Source organism: Furipterus horrens, unplaced genomic scaffold, assembly GCF_987537825.1.
Source record: "Furipterus horrens unplaced genomic scaffold, mFurHor1.1.pri manual_scaffold_7, whole genome shotgun sequence".
Classification (NCBI taxonomy): Eukaryota; Metazoa; Chordata; class Mammalia; order Chiroptera; family Furipteridae; genus Furipterus; species Furipterus horrens.
Genome location: NW_028327177.1, coordinates 12,994,035 through 13,020,358, shown reverse-complemented (window position 1 = coordinate 13,020,358; position 26,324 = coordinate 12,994,035). Strand labels below are relative to the sequence as shown.

Sequence of the window (26,324 nt, the reverse complement as noted above, 5' to 3'; positions counted from 1 at the left end):
AAGTCTCATTTAGACACAATATCAGCTTATAGAAGTTAATGCTTTAAAGCTGTGTAAGAATCTGTGTATGTTTAAATTGTTAGTCAAGAATCACAGTTCAGGAGCATTTGAGATCTTGCTCCCTGGCATATGTTGTCGATCAGGCTCAAATAAACTCTTATAAAAATTCTCAGAAAAACAAATCTCAGTTCAATAAAGTACCTGCTTTCAGAGGCAAATCTGTTATGGGCAATTGGAATGGCTTTTGCTTTGTAAAACCCTTTCTTAAAAAAAATTACAAATCTGTTACGAAATAACCAACATTTGTATCCCCTGAGTCACTGTATAGCTCAGAGAGACTCACTAGCCTACTTCTAGATCCTGCAGGAGTCATCAACTAGAAGTTCTAAGAGTCTCTGGGAAATTGCCTATCTAATTTTAATTCCTTCTAGCATCCCCCTGCTTCTTTAATGAGACTCTCGAGCCTATTCTCAGAGGTCTATGGTTCCTGTGTTTTCTAAGCTTCCGTCTTCAGCCTTCCTTTGATTTTGAAAGAGCCTCTAGGTCTCTTAGTACTACCTCTTTTTTTGCTTAAATTAGCCAGAATTAGTTTTCTTTCTTATTAGTACCAGGAATTGGGTTTATAAATATTCTATAACAAAAGTGATGAGAATTACAGATACCTATTATACTCTTCCTTTTTCTTCCCTAAAAGCACAGTCAGTGATAGTTATATAAAATTTTTGCCCATTACGCGGTGTAAAAAAAAAAAAAAAAAAGGCTAATTCTGCTTGGTATAGCGTGATCCTCTTATAATTCCTCACATTTGTCTGAGTTTTAATATGTAAAAATTTTGGACTTCTAAGCACATTTGTTGTATATATGGGTGTATGTTATTTTATTTCTCTAACTCTCATAGAATTTCCACTGTTCTAGAAATAGGGTAGAACATTAATAAGTGCCTGTTGATTGGTCCCTTATGGAAAGTAAAACTGTTTTTAGTTTCCAAGTAATGAAATTTCAATTTTTCCTTTCCTCCTCTAAAAACAGGGAAACTGAAGTTTTGGGAATTAGGCTTCGTGCTTTGGCATTTGCATTGGAAGTAAGAAGCAGAGAGTGTTTTATTTAATTGATTTCATTTGCTTGTTTGCAGTTTTAGATCTTTTCATGCACAAGGACGCTTACACAGTTCTATCATGAGCCAGTTAACATTTGTTGGTTGTTTTTTTTTTTTTTTTTGTCTTTTGGCATTTTAGTCTGTCCCTTCATTGTGCTGTTAAAATTGCTAAATGTTTAGAGACGAACATTGACATCCTACGTTAGAGTCAGGTGATTCTGCAATCCCAGGCATGATGACACACAAATGTATTAATACTTTTAGCTTTCACGGATGCTATTAGGAAGATATATCATCATAGCCTCATGAATTTGCACCAACTATTAGTCGGTGGGCCGGATGCCTTCGGAGAAATTGTGAGGTGGTCGTGCTGCAAGGCTTTGGTCTGTAAAATCACAGGCGCTTCCTAGGGGGAGACGAATATATAAGGAAATTCTGTTAGTTTTATAACAAGTTTCCTCTCCTCCATCTTAGTTTTGGGATCAGTATTTGTGATACAAATTATGATCACCAGCTAACATTTAAACAGCATCTTACATTTTAGGAGATTTTCTGTGTAGCGTTCTATTGCTTCTTATCATAGCCTGTGAGCTAAGAGGAATCTGAGGGGTTATTTTGATTCCCAACATAGAGCTGAAGTGCCTTCTTAAAGTTCTGTTCATTGTTAATGTCCCCAGTATTCAGCATGGGATGGGTACACAGTTGACGTGGAATAAAAATTTGCTAAGTGGCAAAAGAAATGCAGCTCAGGGAGACAGTAAGTGACTTGGCCAAGGACACACAGTTACTAAGTGATGGAGGCAGAGCTCAGATTTAGGTTTTTTGATTCCATATGCCACACTCAGCTCTGTAACGCTGATGCCCTGATGAGGGCAGCTGGGGCAGCTTTCAGGGATAAGGGCTAAGATAAAGAAATACTTTTGAAATCTTCAAATGCAGATCTCTTAAACTGGATGAGGGATTACTTTAACAGCTGAAATTAACTTGTCTAGTTCTGATGTGTTTAAATGGAATTTTAAAAAATACATAAAACTGGAGAGGAAATCTTGAGAGCCATGCCAGTTTGGAGTTCACACTGAATCATCACATTGCAGGGGTTTTAGATATGAACGCTCCTTTACATAGTGAAGACAAGGAAAGTGAATTTTACTAAAGTGCCTAGTCCAAGAGGGCAGGCTATGTTGCTTAGTACTGTGCCTGATATATGCACTAGGTATTCAATTAATATTTGTTGACCAGATGAAGTCCAGAGAACTAAAGTAGTTGCTCCAAGTTACACCTTAGCGAAGGTCTTCCTAAAGGGTTGATCCCACCATGCTGAACAACATATATTTCCGTGTTATAAACATTATCAAGTTGTTGAACTTGAGGCTGGAGGGGCCTTAGTGGTAATCTAATTCAGTCCTTTTAAATGACTCTTACCTGGCCATTTGCCTTGGTACCAGAGCCAGAATACAGCTGACAGTCTTGCTTCCTTCCTACTTTCTACTTCCTCCTACCAACTCTGAAAGTATTTCTGAGGAGTCAAGGGCGATCTCTTTCCTGGAGAGCAAGTGGCCCTGAGGTAGTTAGTGTGTGTAGAGCTGAGATAGGACATGAGGTTTGTAATGAGACTGCTCCATCCAAATACAGGATATCTCTGCATTTCTGATTTGTTCTTCCCACGGTTAGCAGTACTTGATCTCCATCTCTGATACGAGATTGAGACTGGCCAGCCCTCACTGGTAAATTTAAAATGTATAGCTTTCTTACATCCCAGCCCTAAAATTTCTGCCTAACTGAGGTGCTAGGGGTGATACTGTTAATACCTTGAGCATGGACACCCTTCCCCACCCCCACAGCACCTTGGCCCCTCCACAAGGGCAGACGGGAGGGAATGAAACGTACTCCGATTGGCCACGTGAAACTTCTACCTTTGAGTCAATAGCAGTTAGAAAGAGAAAACTGCAATTACATTCCTCATATAAACTGTGCGTGTCTCTTAGGTGCCAGAGACCAATGCCAGAGCGATAGGTGAACCACAGGGAGCCTGTCCTGAAGGAACTGACAGGCAGAGATTCCAGCCAGCCAGTGCCGAGAATGGAAATATGGGCAGTTGCACACTGTGATAATTTCTGCAATAGAAGGACATGGGAGGTGCGCGGGGAGCATGAAGGGAACCAGCAGACTGCCTTGAACAGTGACTGCTAAGCTGGGTTTTGAAGGAGTTTACTCAGAGTACAGTGGGGGAGGGGAGGTACAGTCATTTAGGCAGAGAAAATTACAAGTAGAAAGACCTGAAGATGTGAGCTATTATGGCATGTTCAGGAAAGTCCAGATGGCCCGTAAGTTCATTGATTTTCAAATGTTTCTGCTTGCCCATGCCTACCTATAAACATATTTTGAACATAGATTCCCCCATCACAAGCATAATAATTTAATAGCTGTGCACACACCCTACTATTCTGATGCGTGATATGTATCATAAACACACACACAAATAGAAATTTAAAAGTCCCTTTAAAGGTGAGGTAAAATACAGACATTCTGATCTTTTCTGGTTGTACCCTAAATGACCGTCTTAGGCCCCTCCTTTGCAAGTCGCTCTCTAGACTCCAAGCCCCATGAGGGAGGCCAGGTGGGTATGTCAGCCTCACTGCCCTGTGCCCCCGGTTAGCACAGTTTCTAGCATTACGAGGCACCCAATAAATGTTAAGTGGGTTAAATTGATCTTCAGTATCGTCAGAGAGTTAGCCTAAAGCCACGAGCTGGTGACAAGTGTGTCTCAGCTTCAGTGAAGGAAGAGCTGTGTCGATTTTCCCAGGGATCGAAGCAGAAAACCAGAGCTTTGCGTTTTAGCTCTGACTCTCACTCTTACATTGGGGAGCAGGGGGGCAAGTCCTTCACATAACTTCTCTGTCTCATGAGGGCATTCGCTCTGTTCAACGGAGCAGTAATATTCCTGCACATCACATGGCGCTTGTGGCGGGCGACTCATAAAAGTGGTACTGTGAAGCCCTTGGCATGGAGAGAGGCCCATCAGGATGGTAAACAGCCCTTGTATAAGCAGTTGGAGAGAATGAGGCCATTCTTCCTCCCACTGTGGCTCTTACTGGGAATGATAACAACTTCAAAAGCATATTTTTCTGTTGGACTTCTGAATCCAGGGGTCTCTGATGTTGTAGCAACAGAACTGTCTTTTTCGTACGGCAACAAACAGTGCCTTGCAATTCATAGATGGGTTTGAACAAGATTTAAGGCAGTGCACGTGAACCTTTTAAAAGTGTAATTAACATTTTATTATAGATTATTTAAGCTTAGGTACTTTCAGATATATAGAGAGAACGGATTTCTTTAGCAAATTTCAGAGAAACTAGGAGATTATTTATACATATATATATAAATATATATTAGTTCATCTTTTTCTCCCAGAATAACTTTGTATATGTAGACCTGCTGATAATATTTCATCTTTAGTTACTCAGCCTGCAAGTATTTATAGAGAGCCTGTGGGGCCAGCCTTTGTTTGCATTAAACAAGATATCAGGAAATAAACAGCATGATTCCTGCCCTCAGGAAGATGACTTTTAGATGGAGAAATAGAATGAGATTCCATGAATACGTGGAGAACAACTGGATAAAAATATAGCAAAGAACCCTGGCATATTTAAGCGGTGGTTTTAGAAAGCAGAAATCCTTGCGACCTAGAAAAGAAGGAGGTGACTTCCTGGTGAGGCGGCACAGGAGGAAAAGTGAGACGTTTTTGTGCAAGTTGAAGGGAAGAAGGATGGAATTCCTGGTAATGGGAATACCGTGAACAAAGGCACAGGAATGGGGTGGACAGAGGAGATGCGCCTGCTCGTTCGGGGCAGGAGCCTGGGGCTGGGAATGGAGGTCACCGTGGTTGATAAGGGAGAGAGGCAAAGTGAGGGAACTGTCACTGCTGGGCAGAGGCCTCAGAGCCTGTAGCGAATCAAAATTAAAGGAGAGTCCATGTGTCCTTACGGACGAGAGGTGAGTTGGGCAGCAGGTACTATATGTTGGAAGACTGGAGATCCAGAGACTAAACAAGAAGACCCTGGACTTAGAACAGTGGTTGAGAAATGAGGGCAGATCAAAGGGACTTTCCGAGGGGTCAACAACAGAACTTGATGACAGCTTAAACATGCTGCGTGAAGAACTCTGAGTCCGAGAAACATTTTCTTTGCGTTCACAAATGTTTACCGTATAATATCTCTGTATAATCAGCACCTATATCAAGAAATAGAACGTCACTAGCACACCACAACCTCCCCCTCATCCCTTTTATTTACAAGAAACATTTTCTGAGCTCCTATCAACACTATAAAGACTGCTGAGAATACAAAAGATAGCTGAATCCTAATTTCTGTTATTGAGGAGTTCTTAGGTCAAGGTGGTTGTGAGTGTTGCCGGTGTGGCTGGAATATTCGAGGAGTTATTCCTAGAAATCAGGTGTTTGGGAAGGGGAGCTAGTTTAGTAGGGAATGACTATGATGAGAGAATGTGTGTGTTTTGTGGGGAGGCAGGGCAGGGATGGAGGGAGTAGAGCAAGGGCAGCAGTGAAGTGATGATGGATTTGTGTCTCCCATGTTCTGAGAGTGTTGAAGGGGGCTGGCGTTATGCTCTGGCAATACAACAGCGAATACCAGAGATGGTCACACCTGTCCCTTAGGGTCCTCCCTGAGGCTTTGTCACCTTTTCCCCACAGCAGAGCTACCTCTGGCCCATGGCCTCATAGATCTTGAGTGAGCACAGTACCTTCAGATTTGGCCCCTTGTCTTTGAGGCTGCCAGTACCATGGCCTTCTCCAAATTTCCTTCCTCTCTGGTGGTCTGGTTCCTTTGCAAAGCTGTCAGAGACCTCCAGAGAGCCCCATCCACCCACCTGCCCAGACCTGCCTGGATCCTGACAGCAGATAGAGCTTGAGCGAAAAATCAGACGCCTGCTGTATACACATTCTGTGAGGAATAGCGTGGACTCGTCCTGAAGGAAGAAATACTTAACATTTCTTCTCCAAGGGAACCAAACACAAACACGGGTGGTCTAGGTAGCTACTCCTTCCTATTAATAGCAAAGCAACGACAGAAACACTTTGAAGTGCTTCTGAGTATGTACAACGCGGGTGGGTATGTACGCAGTCACTGAAGGGCCCAAGATGACACACTCAAGTTCTGCATTTTGTAGTGTGCTGGAGTTTCTTGCAGTGCAGCTGAAAACAAAGATCAAAGCTCAGACCCTATACGAACTGAGATCGCTTACCATTAGCCCTATCCCAGACACTTTGGGAAATACGAAAGAAAGAGAGTTCTTTACTCATACCATTTGTAGTGTGGTTGAAGAGAATGGATGCACATAAGAGAAAAGTAATACAATAGACGATGTGGGTAAACACGAGCACTGTAGGAAATACATCATGTGGGAGTCAGGGAAGCTAGGTACCATCCGGCTGGATGAGAGAAAACATGGGAGAAGGTTGAGTTAGGTTAGACCTTAATGGATGGGTAGGAAAAGAGGGGCAGCATATACTGACAAAAGAATAACATACATTTCGGGACAGTGACAGAAATGGGGTGCATTTGGTTAAAGCAGAGGAAACAGAAGGAGAGGAAAATAATAATGTTGGGTAAATTCAGTTTTAGAATATTATGGAGACTTTGGTGTGTGTGTGTGTGTGTGTGTGTGTGTGTGTGTGTGAGTCCTATACACATAAAAACAACATTTTTTTTATTTTGAAGGAACAGCACCTGTTTCAGTTTCACAGGCCTTGAACTACAGAAACTAGTTCCCCATGAGCACTTGTTTAAGCTACGCCTGGTATGCAGTTGGGGCTCAATAAATGCATAGGGGCTGAGAAATCCTTTACCGGCAGCCCCTTAGCAGGAAGCTGCCTCCACACTTCTGAGGGCTCCTGAAATATCGTTAAGCCCCGAGAAACCTTGTTTTTCTCTTATGTTATAGACCTGCACACCCAACCCAGAGCCTCTGGCAGTTTGGCAGCTCCAGCTTCTGTCCTGCGAGCTGAAAATAGACGATTGTAACCCTACACGGTGTGTGTACAGCATGCTTAGCACAAGAGTCTCTTGGATATAGTCATCCTTGTTTGAAAGCCCAAAGGAAATGAAATTTGCTGTTTCGTGCTCCTTGGTGCTGTGGTCTGCGGTGGATAGTTTCAGTACAAGATGTGCCCCGAACAGCCTGTTCTGTTTTGATCTTGGGAGTGAGGCTTTACCCTGGAGGCTCTTTAGGGTGTCCTGTAAAAACAGAGAAGTTGGAGTTGAAAGAGGTTTTTCTTGAGAGATAAATCTAGTCAGCTTCCTCATTTTCCAGATAAGGAAACTCAAGTCCTAATTGGACAGAGCCCTCCCCTGGGCCATGTTCCCAAGACGGACACTGCACACACTACGGTTTAGGGGGCCCAATTCCTCCCAGAGACTACACAGTACCTGGCTTCTGCGGCTCAGTCCCGGCTGGGACCAAGTGAAGTCTGCTTTCTCAGCCCGGTTTCTGCCTTGGGCATCCTTTCCCACATGTGGGGCCAACCCTTTCCTCCTCTGTCCTGATTACATTTAATATGGGCGAGCCTGTCATCTGTTTCTTAGCCAAGACCTGTCTTAAAAAAAAAAGAGACTGTTACAACTTCTTATTGGGTGAAGGCTGCGCTCCCGTTCTAGGAGGGTGAGCCTTATTGAGCAGAAGGAGGGGCTCCAGACATCATACTGGAAGTCTGGCCAGGGAGTTGGTTCACTTGTCAGCTTTGTAGGGTTTTTGCAGGGTGGGGGCCACAGACTCACGGCGTCCTGGTCCCCCGTGAGGTTGCTCCAGTGCCTGGAAACTTACCTCCGGAGAGTGTTTTTCACCTTGACCACGCCCTGACCCACAAAGGTCCGCTTGATCAGCACACACCTTAGGGACGGCTCTCCTCCCTGCCTCCTCCCAGCGCCCTTTGCTTCTTTTCACTTCGTCACACAATATGGGTTCTGTTTTGCTGCACCCCAGTGGTTTGCAAAGCGTGCTCCCCAAGGAGCAGCAGCAGCATCACCTGGGCTTTTGTTAGAAATGCAAATCCTTGGGCCCAGCCATCTGCTGGAACAAGCCCTCCAGGTGACCTTCCTGCCGGCTGCCTCTGAGCCTCACGGCCCTCACCTTCCGTACACGGAATGTCTGCCTCAGTCTGCAGATCACCTGGCGTGAATTTTTCATATTCCATTCATTGTAATCATTATTTCATGATCTTTTGGACTTAATCTTTATATATATATAAAACTTTTTTTAAATTTATTTTTTGGTTTAAAAATTGGCCCTATGACATTTTTCTCAGGGACAAAGTGTTCAGTTTTCAACACTGGATCGAAGTGTCTTTCTCAAGACATGAGTGCCATCTGGGTGTTACCTACCAGACATGACCTGCAAGGCTGTCCAGAGAGTCTGGGCCAGCGCTCTGTCCGTGGGCCACTCCTCGATAAAGCTCTAGATTATCAGCAGCTTCCTTTCCAGATGGTCCCACATGGAGTCCAGCAGATAGCCCGGCCAGAGGCAGAAGGTCATGGTTGACGTCCCGGCAGAGAATGTGGGCAGGTCACCCAACTTCCCCAGGTCTCAGTTTTCCCATTTGTAACACAGTGATGTCATGGAGGGCTTGTACTAGATATCCTGAAGTTAAAACAATTCAGTGATTTTAGGTGTGCGTTTGCTTCTAGCAGTTCACACGAGGAGCAGAGACCCGGGTTATTTTCAGGCAGTGACTGAGCACTCTCTCCCCTTTGATTCCCTCTGCTTCTACCTGCCACTCCACCTGCAGGGCTTTCCTGCTAATTCTTTAACAAAAAGGAGCAGCCCCGTCTATCCAGAAGTTGCCAGCCCACCCTGTTGTTCCTGACTCACCTCCAGGGACAAGCAAATTTAGCGTAAAACCCTGCCTCCATGCTGGAAAATAATGGCTGGCTGAGGACTGCATTTGTTCTAAAAAGGAACCGAAATGCTTATTTCATGGCATCTTGATGGTGCTATGGCAAAACCTGCCAGTGAAGTATATTTCATAATAATAGCAACAGGAAGAGTTGACATTAATTGAAAGCTTATTATTATGTGCTAAGCACTCTTATCTAGTTTCTCATTTGATCGTCACAATATAACATATACGTGATTATGCCCATTTTGTAGATGAGGAAACAGAGGCACTGAGAAGTTGAATGCTTTGTGCAAAGTTACGCAGTGAATCATGGCTGGAACTTGAATTTGAACTCTGGCTCCTCAGCTCTCCTTTGAGTGAATGAGGACTAGTGAATGAGGAAGGCAGGAAGTTAATTTGCTCCCTAATGCCACTGAGTTCCTATTCCTACCTGAAAACTATCCTTCCTTATGCCCCACTCGGGACCGCCTGAACAGCACCAAGTGCTGGCCCTATGCCAAATCTGGGGAGCAGAGGTAAAGGGTGGGACATAACGTACTTCCCAGTTTGAGAACCACTGTTGTAAGTGAAAAGCAAAGCCCTGTGTATCCGGAAGAAGGAGTCAGGACACGGCATCCTTAGGGACAGGGGTGCAGGATGGGGTTTGGGGCCCATGATTGGAAGCAGTCGCCAAGCTCTCAGAGCCCTGCCCAGCCCTTTACCAAGAAGACAGTAAGGACTTTTACCAGTACTGATGCTGAATCATTCTGTGTCCTGGGTGAGTTCCACGAACCATTCCAGGCTTGTTCCTGCACCTGTAACATGGCAATTAGAGGCCTGCTACTCCTGGGTGTGGTATGTAAACAAAGCATGACTTGTTTGAAAAAAAAAAAAAAAATTGGGAGCTTCTTGGAAAGGCACTTTGCAAACAGGAAGAGGACCGTTCTTCTGAGTCTTCTGAGGAAGAGATCAGAGCTGGAGATGTTGATACATTGCTCTTTGTTCCTTTAGAACAGGAGACCTCTTAGGAGAAAGTCTGTATAGAAGAAAAATGCAGTGAAAATATCAGGTCTCATGAGATAAGAAAGGCTGACTTAGGGACCTTCCCATCTTGGCCCTATACTTACCTCTTATCTCAAGGATGAGATGGAAAATGTATTTATTTATTTTAAATTGTTTTTTATTTTGCAATTATAGTTGACATACACTATTATATCAGTTTCAGGCATACCGCATAGTGATTAGACATTTATATATCGTACACAGTGATCACCCCAATACATTTTTTACCCATCTGGAACCATACATAGCTATTAGACATGAGAGATTTAAAAGGGACTCCTGAGCCTTTCTGCACATGTCATTAAAAAGCACTTGTTATATATTCCACGTGAACTGATGCTGACTCTCTGGGATGGTGTGACTCACCAGGTCCATTCCCTGTCCCCCAGGAGTGTCATCGTCATTAGTGCCAACATGAAGGCAATGTGACTTCTTTTGTAGGCACTTTTGTGAACACCATCTGTGTTTACAATGGTAGCAGGATCTGTGTGATGCATAAATTGCATAAATTTTCACCTTCCCAATGCACACTAGCATGACTAGAATGGTTTTTCCTTCTTAGCCTGTTTGAGCATAAAATAGGCAGAAGACAGGAGCTTCAGCCATTATAAATGGGATGGCACGGAAAGTGCCCTACACATAAAAATCGGAAGATCTGCGTTCAAATCCTGACTCTCTCTTCCTCTACAGATGTAACTTGGTCATATCACGTTGATTTTTCTGAGCTCACTTCCGTCAAGTGAGTATGACGGTGGCTTCCTCATTCACAGGGGCATTGTTAGTCTCAACTCTGACAGTTGATGGCTCCGTTCAGATGTCAGGTGTTACTGCTATTATTTCTGCTCATACTGCTTTGTCATGATGTTAAATAGTAAATGATATATGGGACTTGGCGTCAGACATACTCTCTGCCTGGACGTGTTTACCATCTCCATTCATTGTGGTGACAAGACACGGTATGCACGGGACTCTGTGCTGACTTGACAGGAGGCCTGGAAGGGCTTTGTAGAGAGACTTTCCGAGTCCCAGAGCCTTTGCTGACAGCTGTCCTGCAAAGGAGCCTTGCTGGTGAACCATTTGACAGTACCGCCGTAGAAGGTAGTCACCACAGCTGTGTGCATGTTAACGTGCGTGCATCTGTGTGTGTGTTTCTGAGACCAGTTCCTCTTGGCTCTCCTGAATCGCATGTGCTCTGTAACCATTAACCAGTTTGATTCTCTTTCCTACTTGTCACTGCCTGTGTTTGCTATGTTGTTCTGACTAGGCCAGGAGAACTCAGACATCTTCAAGCAAAACAACATGAAATGTGTATTGTATTAGGACCCTGTCGCACAGAAACACACACATATATGTGTGCATAACCAATTTTTGCAAGGATACATACACAACTATTAGTATTGGGTTTCTGTGGAAAGTGGGGTTGAGGAAAATTTAAAACACATCCCAAAGTAAATACAATAGTGTAGCAAACTCCCATGGATCTATCTCTTAGCTTCAATAACCACAATTTATCACCAGTTACCCAACTTTGTATTACACGTATTTGAATTGTTTTTCTCTACCATGAACATGTGTTTTTTTGATCATTTGAAATTTTAATTATAAAATAAATCCAAACATTCAAAGGAAATGCAGTATGTTAGATTTCACTTGTTCCTGTCTTTTTTCTCATCCTTTTAGGATGGGTGATGAACAGTGATTTTCTCTTAGTTCTCTGATCCTCAGGGACAGATACTGGCTGTTGCAGAACATCTGCAAAGGACAACGGCTTTGGTTTAAAGCACATCTATGTCAGGGCTACGGCCCAAATCACAGGGCTCAGACAGTCAGCCCCACTGCTGGGCTTGCTGTGTTTTTTAATTAAACTGTTTACTTTGGCTGATATTTATGACACTGTTTTTAAATGAGCATCTGTAGTTTCTGTCTCTCTTTTGTTCCCTGGCTTTTACAACCCACTGCAGTTCTTTGCAAGCTATTGAAAAAACAACAATTTCTCCTTTCCTTATCAGATGGTTGGTAATTTCTTGGGATTAATAACACCCCTGCACTCAGTAGTGTTTGTTCTGTTGAGGCTGAAAGAGGAGATCGTCTGATGCAATTTCGGCAGCTGGTTAGCTCGACAGGAATAGAACATTACAGAATCACCTTGACTCTAAAGCCTGTGGACCAGCGGTCTGAGATGAATGATGGGAAGGTGGTTTTTGTACTGAAATTTCTTCGCCAGTGGCATTGAAAAGGCAGCTAAAATAGAGACGGTTCTTCTCCCCGGGAGTGCCGTGTGGATTGAGTTGACTGATGTGGATTGTTATGGAGTGCATAGCACCAACATTATTCCCACAAGTGAGGATCGAGCCCCTCCCATGCCCCAGGAACAAGAATGGTAAAACTAAATAAGCAGCTCTCCTTTCGTATCCCTGACCTCATTTAATTGTAATACAGTAGGATGAATGCTTTATTAGTGTCATTAAAATATTAGGAGAAAACAGAGGAGAGGTTGTTTCCTGGCTTTGGAAGGCTGGGAAGACATTCACAGAGGGAGGTGTCCTTCAAGCTGAAGAGCAAGTAGAATTTTTTGAATTATTGAGGCCTGGAGTGGGGAGCATTCTAAGCAGAGGGCTCCGTCTGGACCAGAGGCTTGGAGAGTGATGGCATGTTCAGGGGATGGAGAAGAGCCCAGTGTGTCCAGACTGCAACATGGACACATTTTTTTGATAAAGCAAATATTCGTACATTTTAATTTGTGGTTAGGAGAGAGGCCAGAAAGCTTGGGAGGAGGCCTGGGGTCAGGGTGGGAGGTCTTTGTAGAGAATGCTATTTCAGAACATGCTCCTTAGAACCTGGGTAGGTGAGGTTCTTTTGGAACCAAGGAATTGAGGCCCATACCACCACCTGAAGGGATGGGCACTGTTCTGGTTGCTATGGGGTGTGCATAACAGGAAGAAGACCAGAAAACTCCAAGGAACCCAGGCGCTGCAGGCTGTCTCTTGCCATCTCTCATTTCCAGCTTCGGGGCTCTTGTTCCTGACCTCTCAGCCTTGCTGTGCTCTCCTTCTCCACACCCGTTGCTCCTCTGTGTCTTCTAGTCCTGGGGACTTTGAACCTCTGTCCTAGGTTTCCCTGTAGACACTGGAGGATGTGGAGAGTGTACATGGGAGAACTGAATGGGGAAATCAGGCAGTATGTACTTGGACTTGGCAGCCAAACTCCTTTAGCCAGAGCACCCCACATCTGGGTAACTTCTGCTTCAAGAAAGTGTGCCATGGCGCTGGCTGGTGTGGCTCAGTGGATTGAACATGGCCTATGAATCAAAAGTTGCCAGTTCAATTCCCAGTCAGGGCACATGCCTGGGTTGCAGGCCAGGTCCCCAGTTGGGGGTGTGTGAGAGGCAACCAATCTGTGTATTTCCCACACACTGATGTTTCTCTCCCTGCTTCCCTTTCTCTAAAAAGAAAAAAATAAAATCTTAAAAAAAAAAAAAAAAGAAGTGTTCCATGGCACAACTACAGTTTGAAAACTGCACTCTAGTTTAAATCTGGGAGGGAGCCATTCTGCTTGGCTGAGCTAATTATTGTCCCTTAAATTGGATGGACTGTTACGCCCCTGGTCTCCTTGCTGAACCGCCCGTAGGCATGGACAGGGACGCCCCATGCAAAGAAAGCAGGCAGCGGTTTTGGAACCCTGCTCAGGTGGGTAAGGTGTGGAAGGTAGTTTTTAACTCAAAGGGGATGTTGGACAAGGCAGATAATGTGACTGGAGTGTCCAGGCAAGATGATGCATTTAACAGTGTGGCTTTAGCCCCTAGGTCAGCATTTTGCAGTCTTTCTAGAGCAGTGGTTCTCAACCTTCCTAATGCCGTGACCCTTTAATACACTTCCTCATGTTGTGGTGACCCCCAACCACAAAATTATTTTCGTTGCTACTTCATAACTGTAATTTTGCTACTGTTATGAGTCATAATGTGAATATCTGATATGCAGGATGTATTTTCATTGTTACAAATTGAGCATAATTAAAGCATAGTGATTAATCACAAAAACAATATGTAATTATATATGTGTATTCCAATGGTCTTAGGCGACCCCTGTGAAAGGGTCGTTCGATCCCCAAAGGGGTCACAACCCACAGGTTGAGAACTCCTGTCCTAGAGAATGCTATTCCATGAGAGGTTCAGCTATGCAAAATTCCCATTTTTCTATGAAACTTGGACATATTGCATACTCTGTCCCCTTCTTGGGGATCTTCATGCAAATATATGCATTAAAAGCTATGAAAATTGTTAAGGGTAAGTTTAGTTCAAGTGAAAAGACATGATTTTTTAAAAAACACACACACACACAATAAGGGATTAAAACTCCATAAACTGGTTACCCTAGAAGTGGAAGCATAGGTAGTTTTTAAAGAGACTTAGCTAATGATTTCATGATAGTAGACAGTTACTAAGTTGTGGGGTGGGAACTACTAAGTTAGTGAGAAGCCTCCTTACCTTTTTGGAAAAAAAATGGTGGCATTTCTCTGCGTGCTTTTGTGCATTCCTTTATTTGAAGGACCCACGGTACCAGGCAAAACACTTCCTTATGTGTTTGCAATGCAAAAATTCTTACCTCTCTACTGGGCTACCTTTTCCTGGAATATACAATTTTCAGTGCTCCTTTTTAGGATTCTGTTTCTGAGTATAAAAGAAAAAAAAATAGATGGTAGCACAGTTATTGAGCATTTTTAACCCCTGGTTACATGTCTAAACATATCAAGTTTCAGACTCTCTCCTGGATCCAGAGTCCTTTCCTCTCCTTCACATATCTGCTCAGTTTTCTAAACATGGAAATGTACCAGGCCCGGGTGGGCAGAGGGGTGCTGTCTAGTCCTTTCTCCCCGAGTAGGGTGGGAACCGGCGGGAATCAAATATGCTCAAGAATTAGCACCAAGCTGGGGGTTCATGAAAGAACAGTAACTGAAAGGTTCTATTCTGTAGTATTTAAAGGCAAACATTACCTAATTATTATTTTTTTAAGTTGGAAAGTTTACAGCAGCTAAAACTTCTCTTTGGCTCATAACTTATTCCTCCTCCACCAAATTATAGGGTAGTTTATCCCACATTTCAATTTCTAAATAAATTGGTCTTCATTATTCTTGCATTCCTGACAGACATCACACTTAAGAATGAATGTTTCGCATTCTGCCACTTTGAGCATGTTAAACAAATTACTCAGTGTCATTGTCACTGAATTCATTAGAAGGATAGATGTGATGACTTTGGCGCACTTCTGTGAACATGTATTTTTTTTTTATTTTTTAAGTAGAGCTCATTTATTTTTTAGTAATAATTACATCTTTACATGGGTATCCTTTGTAGTTTTAACATGACCTGCCTTGGGGAGTTGGCATGACGGTTAATATCAGTCAAATAGTTAAAATTGTCCGTAGCACATACTAAAGGCTCAAATGCCATCTTTATCCTTATTAGTGAACTTTGAAAGTGTAATCAGCATGGACACCATTTTACCAATGGGACCTTTGTGCTCAGAAGTTTGATCACCTGGAATTATACGCAGCCAGGATGACAGCCAAGTCTTCATTCATAGTCCTAGTTTTTTCTTCCCAACTGTCCTTGTGACTGACATTTGGGACGGGTATTTCTTTCTTTTTAAAATTATTTTTTTTTAATGTTTTTTCAAATTTTTAATTACAGTTGACATGCAATATTTTATTAGTTTCAGGTGAACAGCATAGTGGTTAGACATTTGGCATTTGGTATTTCAACATAGAAATGTTGGGGGGATGCAAATGTTAGGCCATTGCAGTTAGTTAAGTCAACCAGTGTGAAAATGCTTTGTATAGTACTGGGCATATGGTAGGAACCCCACTCACATGGTTCTTTTTTTTTCTGTGCGGTTAACAGATGTTAGGACTCTCTCGTTTCTCTCCTCCTCGCCCCTCCCCCCTGCAGATGCCCCAGCTGAGCCCTTCCTTCATCCCCAGACTGCGCAGGGGCCTCCAGTCTTTTCAACAGTTGGTTTTCTTAGCTCAGGCTGTCATAACAAAGTATCATAGGTTGGGTGACTTAAACAACAGAAGTTGACTCTCTCACAGTTCTGGAGGCTAGACATCTGAGCTCAAGATGTTGGCAGGGTTGGTTTTTTCTGAGGCCTCCCTTTGGCTCGTAGACAGCCACCTTCTCTCTGTGTCTTCATGTGTCTTCCCTTTGCACATGTCTGTGTCCGCGTCCCTCTTTTGATAACGACACCAGTCGTATTGGATTGGGGCCCAATCTATTGACCTCATTGTAATTGAATTGCCTTTTAAAAGACTATCTTCAAATACAGTCACATTCTGAGGGCTGAGAGCCTCAACATAGGACTTTTAGGGGACACTGCTCAGCCTATAACAGCATCTAGCAAAGAAGAGCACCTTGGCCTCAGAGCTCCAGCCCAGTATGCTCCCAGCCCCTAACCACGACTTTTGGGATATCAAAACCCATGATCACTTAGTGCACTCTGTTCAAAAACAGGCGAGAGTATGATCTAGTTCCTTTCTTAGGGAGTGGGGGAGAGGACGGTGGGCCCTGTTATGTGTCAGGCACTGTGCTGTGTTGCTGGTGCTTCACAGATATAATAGCCCTAAATCTCAGCATTGCAAGGACAGGGTAGACATTTTCCAGGGAAAAAAAGAGACATTAAGTTACTTGCCCAGGTCACACAGTTGCTTTGTGATTTTTCTCACGTGGCAACCCCATTGCACAACACTGTTGAGCATAGATGTAAGGAGCACAGGAGCCAAGCGGGTGAAGGAGGAGGGAAGCTGACCTACTGGTTCACTTGAGAATTAAGAAGTATATGCAAAGCTGATCGGAGAAAGACAGACAAATGGAAAAAACTTTTTTTTTTTCAGGCAGGTTTAACTTTTGGGGAAAAAATATCACTGAGTTCTGAAAAGAGAGTAAGTGAAGGCTCTGTGTCAACCACTTACCTCCACGCTCATCCATCAGCCTAAAAATAAATTGTATTTATCCAACAGCTTTAATCCATTTTGGGGACTTTTTGATTATCCCTCCCTAGCTAGAGGCAGCATGATGTGGTGATTGAAAAACAGGACTCTGAAGTGCAACCATCAGGGTTCAGATCTTAGCTGTGTGGTTTTAGGCAAGTCGCTGAGACTTAACGTCTCTGAGACCTCAGTTCTCTCTGCTAGAAGGAGGGAAGGAAGGAAGGAAGGGAGGGAGGAAGGGAGGCAGAGAGAAGGGAAGGAAGGAATAGCAATAATAAGTCCCGATGAGACTATTATTGTGAACATTAAGTGATTCAATCTACGAGAAAGTGCTCAAACCAGCCCCTGGAACCTAGTGGGCCTCAGAAAGAACTACCTGTTGCCCGTATAGAAAACAAGGCCCATAAAAGTAAGGGCCTTGGTGTATTTGCCAATGCATGCCTCTAATGCTCAAAAGTGCCTAATGGGCAGGTGGGTAATAGACACTCAATCGTATTTACCATATGAATGAATGAATGAATGCAAATATGGTGGACCTTGAGCAATCTGTGATGAAGAGGAAGTACCTGGTTTCAGAGTTTTTGTGCATTAGTTGTTCAAAGCCATAAGTCCTCTGCTGGAGACAGAAAGAGAAGCGAGTGAGGCAGGGGAGAGGTGGGAGCACTTTCCTGTCCCCTGAGTGGCAGGAGAGCTTAAGTGATCTGGTTGTGTTTCCCGCCTGTTTACCTGAGTCATCTCTAGACCTGGGGGTGGAATCACTCTCTGGGGCCTCTGGGCTCCAACAGGGAGGAAATCACCCACTGACATGGGACTAGTTGAATGGCACCCTGGTACCTGCAGAGCTTCCATTCTGTCCCCGCCCTCTGGCATTGGTATAATCATTTGCGTTGTCACCACATTTTCTAAAATGATTGCCAAATTTTCTTTCTAGGCTCAGGCTGCATGAAGAAAAGGTGATTAAAGACAGGCGACATCATCTCAAAACCTACCCAAACTGTTTTGTCGCAAAAGAACTGATCGACTGGCTGATTGAACACAAAGAGGCTTCTGACAGAGAGACGGCGATAAAACTCATGCAGAAGTTAGCAGACCGGGGCATCATTCATCACGGTGAGTGAGGTGACAGTCCAGGTCACCTGAGGGGAAATGAAGGACTACATCTTCTCTTCCAGATATGAACCTCCCATTTCAGAAATTAAACATTTGACTTTAATTGTCTCCTGTATAGCTTTCCCCAGCTCCATTTCCTTCCCCCCACTAAGAGGCATTTGCATTTATTTCCGTGGGCTTCTTTATATACTTTTCCTTTCTACATATGCATCTCTTAGCAACATATCATATTATTTTAAATGTTTTAAACCATTATAGCAATGCAAGTTTATTCTTTTGCAGCTTGAGCAACGTGCTTTGGGGGAGATGCATCCACATTGATCACGTATCCCCCGTATTCTCATTTTCCCTGCTGCGTATGCCATGTGTAATTGTGCCATCGTACATTTCTCCAGGGACGTTTAGGTTGTTTGCAGCTTTTGCTGTCACTCTCAACAGTGCAATGAGTATTCATGAACACCTCTCCGTGAGATCTCTAACCCTGGCCAAGATCTTTCACACGTCCTTTTTTTCTTGGGCTAGAATGCCCAATTGCTACTCGTTCAGGTCTCTGCTTCCATGCAAACTTTCCAGAGAAGCATCCAGTCCCCAAAGCTAGGTAACTGGGGTACTGGGTGCTGTTCCTTTGAACTCCCAGTATCTCCTCAGCTCTTTGAGAGGCTTATCACACCACATTTTAATTACATATTGACATTTCTCTTTATCGCACTAGATTTCACATTCTGTGTGGTGGATGCCTACCCCCATATCATGCTCCAGCAGAGTTTGTGGAATGAATGATGAATTGAATTTTGTAACCCTTTTTTCATAGATAACGATAATGATGATATATGATAGCTAATAATACTAAACACTTCCTCTATTCCAGGTACTGTGCTAAATACTCTACATCAGTGGTCCTCAACCTTCCTAATGCCGCGACCCTTTAATACAGTTCCTCATGTTGTGGGGACCCCCAACCATAAAATTATTTTCGTTGCTACTTTATAACTGTAATTTTGCTACTGTTATGAATCATCATGTAAATATCGATGGTCTTAGGCGACTCCTGTGAAAGGGTCGTTCGACCCCCAAAGGGGTCGCGGCCCGCAGGTTGAGAACCGCTGCTCTACATGTATGAAATCATATAGTAGCGTGCTTGAGAAATTAGGTAATAAAACAAATCTTAATTAGCATTTTAGTTCATCTGAGTAATTACATGAGGTTTTTTTTCTTATTTGCCCCTCTCCGTGTGTTGTATTTCAGTGTGTGATGAGCACAAGGAGTTCAAGGATGTCAAACTCTTCTACCGCTTTAGAAAAGATGATGGCACCTTCCCATTGGACAATGAAGTGAAGGCCTTCATGAGAGGACAGAGGCTCTACGAGAAGTATGTTGCACAGAACATCCCCCACTGTACCCTTGACGTGTAGGGAAAAGCAGGGCTATTTTAGTCTTTTATCACTTTGACTTCAGCCTGGCTCTTCCATGTGGGATGGTTACATAACTGTTCCTTTAATAATGAGAAAATTTTATCACTTGTTTGCTTTTCTCTTTGCCAAAAAATTAAGTCAATTTCATAAGATTCTTAATAGAGAAAAAGTTTAAATAGTATTTTCTATATTTAGGTCAATTTAACAAAAGTCCACAAAGTAAAAACAAAAGGTTGGAATTTGATGTTTGCCATCAGATGATGCAATACTGTTGTATAACTTGGAGGTTTGGAGATGGCTAGAGATACAGTGTCAAGTGCAGTGAAAGTTCAAATGGAGGTCAAGAAATGAACAGTGAGAGAACTTTAGATAGCAGGGTGATCTAAGAAGAAAAATCTCTCAGCTCTTTGAGAAATGAATATTCTATAGCCCATGAGTATTTGGTTGGTGGATCTTGAATCTCCCCAGTGGTCTCTGAGCTGATCTGCTATTTCTGTAGTTCTTATTCCATCCTACCTTTCTTGTCTCCCCCACCCCCACCCCCTCGGGCAGCCATAAGAGAATGAGTGCAGGAGCAATGGCACCCCCTCCTTAACTGGTTGCCTTTCAACGTTTCAGGGTGTTCAAATAATGTATTTATCCCATAAAAGAGCCTACTCTCTCATGGGTGCATTGGTGCATGGGGGAGAGGACCCAGGTGATCAGATCAAGTAGCATGATGGTTAAGAGCCAGACAGGGTTGAGTTCTAGCCCTGTCACCTTACCTTTGTAAACCTCAATGTCCTCTTTTATGACAAAGGAGTGATGAGAGCACCTATCTCCTAGGTGTGTGGGTCTGTGTGGGAATTAAAAGAATAACTTGTGTCAAGTACTTAAGTATTTAGCACAATAACTGGTTTGTTGTTAGACCCCACCAATGAAAACCTGTTCGGGCATTAACATGATAGTGATGACCACCCTGGATTATTTCCCTCCTGTGTCCTTCCTCTGTCCAAGTTCTGTTTGCCTGTTTCTCAAGCTTGGATTGTCCAGCCACTTAATGCCCAATATGTACTAGTTTGCCTATCGCTTGCTTTCTGTAGTGAAGTATAGAGAAATCCTTATCTCCCTGCCTCATGTGAATTTGCATGGAAGGGACCCATTAATACCTCCATTGTCTACTTGACTGTGTATACATGTTTTGTTGCTGTTTCTTTTATTTTCTTAGTTCCTTCTGGAAAATTCTAGCAGGTGTTAGGTATTTAGATTACCATGGTGGTCCCTTCAAACTATAAGATTCTGTGTTGTCAAAAATATACATGTCACTTCCAAGGAAGGAAGCCGGGGGGTCTGTAACACTCTTCCCTAGCTACACTTTGTCTCCTGGGATCTGGGTAAGCCTACTGTAGGAACTGGGGTTAGCAATAACTGAAAATGCCTGATAGAGACCTATTCTTGCTAATGGGATGAGTATGACGGCAAGACCAAAATAAGAAAAGATAAGGAAAGTTGTCATACTCTCTAGAAAACAGACTTCCCCCAGCCCCACCTTCTGTTGCATCTCCCCTTCCATCCTATGTGCTATTCACGCTGAACCGTGTGCCTCTGGACCATCCAAGGCTCCTCTGTCTTCAGGCCATTTATTAATTCATTAATTATACAACAAGAATTCATTGAGCCCTTACCACATGCCAAGCATGGTTAGAGGCCCTGGAAATGTGCCCTGAACCAAAGACAGACAGAGCCTCTGCCCCCAGGGAGCTCACGTTCTAATGAAAGAGGTAGACGTTAAACGGGTATCCCACAAAAAGAAATGCAATAGACTATGTGGTTGTCTGGGCTAGAAAGAAAAAGAGACTCGCTGAAGGTGGTGAGTTGTAGGTAGGAGGGTCAGGGACGACATCCCTGAAAAGGTGACATTTGAATAAAGTGAGCCTTGCAGATATCTGGTAGAAGAGCATCCCCAACAGAGGGCACAACAAGGACAAAGGCTTGGAAGCAGGAATGTGCTTAGTGTACTTTTTAAAAATAATTTATTTGTTTGTTTGTTTATTTTTCATTTTTAGAGAGAGGGGAAAGGAGAAAGAGAGGGAGAGAAACATCACTGTGTGGTTGCCTCTCACTCGCGCCCCCAACTGGGGCCCTGACGTGCAACCTAGTCATGTGCCCTGACTGGGAATCGAACCAGCGACACTTGGCTCGCAGGCCGACGCTCTATCCACTGAGCCACAGCAGCCAGGGCTGCTTAGTGTATTTTATGTCAGTAAGGAGGCTTGAGTGTCCAGAGAAAGCAGAAAGTAAGGGGGAAGAGTAGGAGATGAGTGGGGCCAGCTCATATAGGACCCTCATGGCCATGCTGTGAATTGAGGATTTTATTTTAAGTATAATGGGAAGTCATGGGAGATTAGGGAATAGGGAAGTGTCCTTCATACGACTCTCACCCCTTTCCCTAGTTCACTCCGACTCTTCCTAGCTTCATGTTAATATGTCCTGGTCTCCAGTCACAGCCTCACAAACTTGCCTGCTCTGTGACCGTGAGCAGGCTGCTGAACCTCTCTGATCTTCAGTCTTGAATGGAGAATAAGGCTGGGACCCACATGGAAAGGCTATTGGGAGGATTACATGAAATATGTTCTGTACCATGCTAAGCACAGTGCTTGACTCTGAGTGAGAGCCCAAGAAATGTTAGCTGTCGCTGTTAGAGTAGTGAGCAATAATATAAATGAGTGGTACCTCTTGTTTTTACATTATTTTAAAATAGAGACTAGCACAGCAGTTAGGAGTCCAGGAACCAGGCTACCTGGGTGTGAATCCCGGCTCTGGTTCTTTGGGCATGTGGTTTCACCTCTCTGTGCCTCCATTTGCCCATCTAGTAAATGGAGAGATGGGTCGTATCGACCTCAGCAGCTTCTCGTGGGCAGTAAACGAACTACTATTATAAGCGCACGGGACAGGGCTGACCTCAGCGTGATTGCGTCCTATTGCTCACCTGCCGCCAGCTCAAAGGGAGTGTGAGAGAGAGAGGGTGTGTGCTCCTGGATCAGGGCCCAGACTGGGTCATTTTGAGGAACTCATCTGAGTGTATCCAGGGCACAGTGCACTTTTCATCAACGAGGTTTCATTAACCCTTCACTCGGCACTGAAGATGCAAAGACTAAGCCACGACATCTTTCCAGGAGGGGCTTACAGTTTCCCACTTAACTTTGCATGAGCACAAACGCCCCAGACGCACGGCACATAAACAGAACTCACGTTCTTCCCACACAGTCCAGTTTTTAGTTTTCGAGTAAAACCTTGGTAAGCAGGATAAATATTTGTAACTTGAAAGAACATTGAATCTGTGTACCCTCCCTTCACATGATAAAAGATATTTGGGGTGCATGTACCAAACTACAAAACTTGGTTATCTTTCGGCAGTTAGAAAAATAGATCTCTCTAAGAAAAAGAAGTTGAACTAAGGATTTTTAAGTGTCCTATAGACAGATAAACAGAATTGGCTATAAAAGAAAATACAAGTTTGGGGTACAATTTGGGCTTTCCTTACTATAACTAATAGATGAAAGGCACATTTTAAACTAACCTTGATTTCATTCAGACGTAGATCTAGGAGATTTCTCAGTTGTAATTTAACCTCAGTCTTAAATGGAATAAAATCCCTTCCAGGTCTGGTTCATGAAGACATTGGTTTAATTTTTTTTTTTTTTTTTTAATCTAAAGGGCTTTTGACTTTCTCAACAGCAGGAGTTTCTCCATCCTCTAGAAGTGTATTTTTTTGGCCTAGGAATGTAAACCTGATTGAAAAATTCGTTTAAATGACTGTATGCCATTCAATCTCTGTTGAGTTCCCACTGCTTCCTTTATATTCTCTCCTGCATAGATGGGAGAGAAGTATAAGGGAGAAACTGTATCCAAAGGGGAAAGGCCTTTTGTGTGCCTTATCTTATCAGAGGTTTCTCTACCACGGGCCCCTGTGATCTTTTTCCTGTCCCCTCCCCGTGTCTGGCACAATAAATATTTGCTGAATGAACAAAGGACTCTACAGGCTGGGGTGGCTGTGAGCTGCTGAGCTCCTACGGTGATAGGGCTACAGAGAGCTTGCTTTTAAAGACAAGCAGCAATAACCAGAGGTGTACTTTGTCTTGCCTCTTCAGAATTCACAATGCATCTTATACATTAACATGGTCGGTCCTCTGTGAGTTATACCCAGCAGGCACAGTTAATCTCATGGTAGAGATGAGGGGCATGACCTGGAGAGAGGTTTCATGGGTGACGTCATCCTAAATCAGAAAGCTAAGAAAAAGGAGTCTCCAAGCTTTTGATTCCATCTCGTTCCATCTCCGGTCTAGACGTGTTTTTTAGACTGAGATCCTGAGTTCTGCAAGTTGACTCAAATTTTGTGTGCAAAATACGTTTTAATTATTCTGCAAAGTTGAATAAAAATACTTTCTCATATGTTATGTACAACATTTTCACAGTTTACCTGTGCTGCTCAATTAATTAGTAGCTTTGAAGAATCTTGCAATGAACAATTCCTGGCTTCCTGGGTTATTTGAGGAGTGTCCAAAGATTGCAATGCAAGTGGCTTCAAAGTTGTTATCTTTTCCAGCCACTTATCTTGATGACAGGGTTGATTACAATGCAGTGTAACTAATGCCAAGAACTCTTGAGTGTCTTGAGAGTTTATCCTACTTGCAAGAGAACGAATTTGCCGGCCGTCATTTATTCCATGGGTGCTGGCAGAAAACATAAGACCTGGGTTAGGGACAAAGGACAGTTTGCTACTTTTAGCAGTAGTATTAACTGGAGTATCATCATTTTCTGGAACCAGTTCTCCAAGCCTTGGTTCCCACAGAACAGTACAACCAGGGCCAGATGGCACCTGCCTAGGTTGGGTTACAGAAGAAGAGTCCCAAGCTTGAGGAACCTGAATCTTTTGTAATAGTCTTCAAGCACAACTGCTCTTTGGTCCAGAAAGAGGCATTATCTGTATTGTACTGGACCAGAAGCAGATCTGCCCCTTTGTTCCAAAGGGAAGGGGGGGGGGGGACGGACACTACCTTTATCTTCCCATTCTGTTCATTATGCAGTTTTGAAAAGATCATCTAGAACATAAGTTGTCACGCTTCTGCTTGCGAGGTAGGAAGAGATGTGAGAGACCCACGGGGAATGACCTCCCAACTAAAACAAAATGTGCAAATGAAAGGGCCACCATCTCCTCTCGCAGGGTATTTAACAACTTTAAAACAAAAATTTATGTGGTTTCATTCTATGTTCAGAGAAGTGTTAAAAAGCAAAATTCAACTGAGTACATTGGAAAATCTAAATCAAATTGGGCAACATCCCATCCAGCCAGTAGAAGTATTGTACAAAATGGATTTTTTGTTGTTGTTTTTTTCTGTTTGTTTGTTTGTTTGGAAGAAGGGTGGAACGACGGAGCTACTAGTGAAAGAAAAGAAAGGATTATTTTGGGCTGGACAACTCATTTTAGGGGAAAGGGAAGGGTTTTTATCCTGCAGATTGCCTCTTCTTTCTATGGGGGATGGAGAGGGCCCATCTATTTGATTATTGGTGCTTGACCAGAAAGTCCCATACTGGTTGATTAAGATTATGTTTCTGGGAGAGGTTGAAACTTCAGTTAGATCAAGTATTTAATCTAGGTTTTGGGCCTGCAGCTTTTTTGTTTTTTTTTTTCTGTAACAAGAGTTGAAGAGTCAGCAGAGTAAACCTGAAGATTCTGATGATAATGATGAAAGCAATAAACAGAGGGCATTATTGATGTTTATTGTGTGCCAAGCACTTTATTGTGTTAATACATGTGTTGTCTTATTAAAGCCTCATTCTAAACCAATGGGACAAATACTGTTATACTCCCTTTGGAAAATAAGGGAATTGGGATGAGAGAGGTGAACTAAGTTGCTTAACTTCACACGGCCAGAAAGCATGGGGAACATTTTGAATCCTGGTTTCCAGTTCCAGAGCCTATGATCTTTTTTTTAATTTATTTTTTATTTTTTTAAATTAATTAATTTTTTTAACAAGGTTACTTTATTTTATTTTATTTACCTGTTTTTAGAGAGAGGGGAAAGGAGAAAGAGAGGGAGAGAAACATCACTGTGTGGTTGCCTCTCACACGCCCCCAAGTGGGGACCTGGCATGCAACCTAGTCATGTGCCCTGACTGGGAATCGTACCAGCGACGCTTGGTTCACAGGTCGATGCTCAATCCACTGAGCCACAGCAGCCAGGGCCAGAGCCTATGATCTTAAATGAACTGTTTTTCAGTCTGCAAAGATCCTACACCTTCAATCCAGGCGACAGCAATAACGAACACTGCTAAATAATGGTAAACAATAAGCAATGTAATAGATTTTTTAATGGGCCTGAGAAAAGTGTTCTCCTGGCTCTCGCTAAGTCCTTGGGTCTGGTTTTGGAAATCACAATCTCCTTACTGTTCCTTGGCAATGCCACTGTCCCTGTCCTACACAATATATAGCAATAATGTCAGAGCTTTGTTCACATGCAGAGCAGGTAGCAGGTCAGCTACGTTTGTCAGAAGTCACCAGCTCTGCCTTGCCACCTACAGATTTCTAGTTCTGGCTGATTCTTTAAAAATGACTCAATGTAAAGGCAAGCGCGTTGCTGCTGTAACGGCAGACTGGATCCACTGATGAAGATTGACGGTGCCGGTTACTCCTGCCAAGGTGTCCTGATCCCGTGTAATTGCGAGGCTACGGGCCAAGTCTCTGTAACATTGATTTTTGCCAATCTCTCTCTGTAGTTCCTTTTCAGCTTGGTAG

At 43.3% G+C, this 26,324-nt stretch overlaps 1 protein-coding gene across 1 annotated transcript in view; it reads left to right on the top strand.

The window, feature by feature from the left end:
* Positions 1-26,324, top strand: part of DEPTOR (DEP domain containing MTOR interacting protein) — a 116,845-nt gene that overhangs the window by 22,841 nt on the left and 67,680 nt on the right. The window contains exons 2-3 of the mRNA XM_090283416.1: positions 17,959-18,137; positions 19,383-19,506. Coding sequence (XP_090139542.1) covers positions 17,959-18,137; positions 19,383-19,506 — 303 coding nt within the window. The remainder of the gene's footprint in view (positions 1-17,958; positions 18,138-19,382; positions 19,507-26,324) is intronic.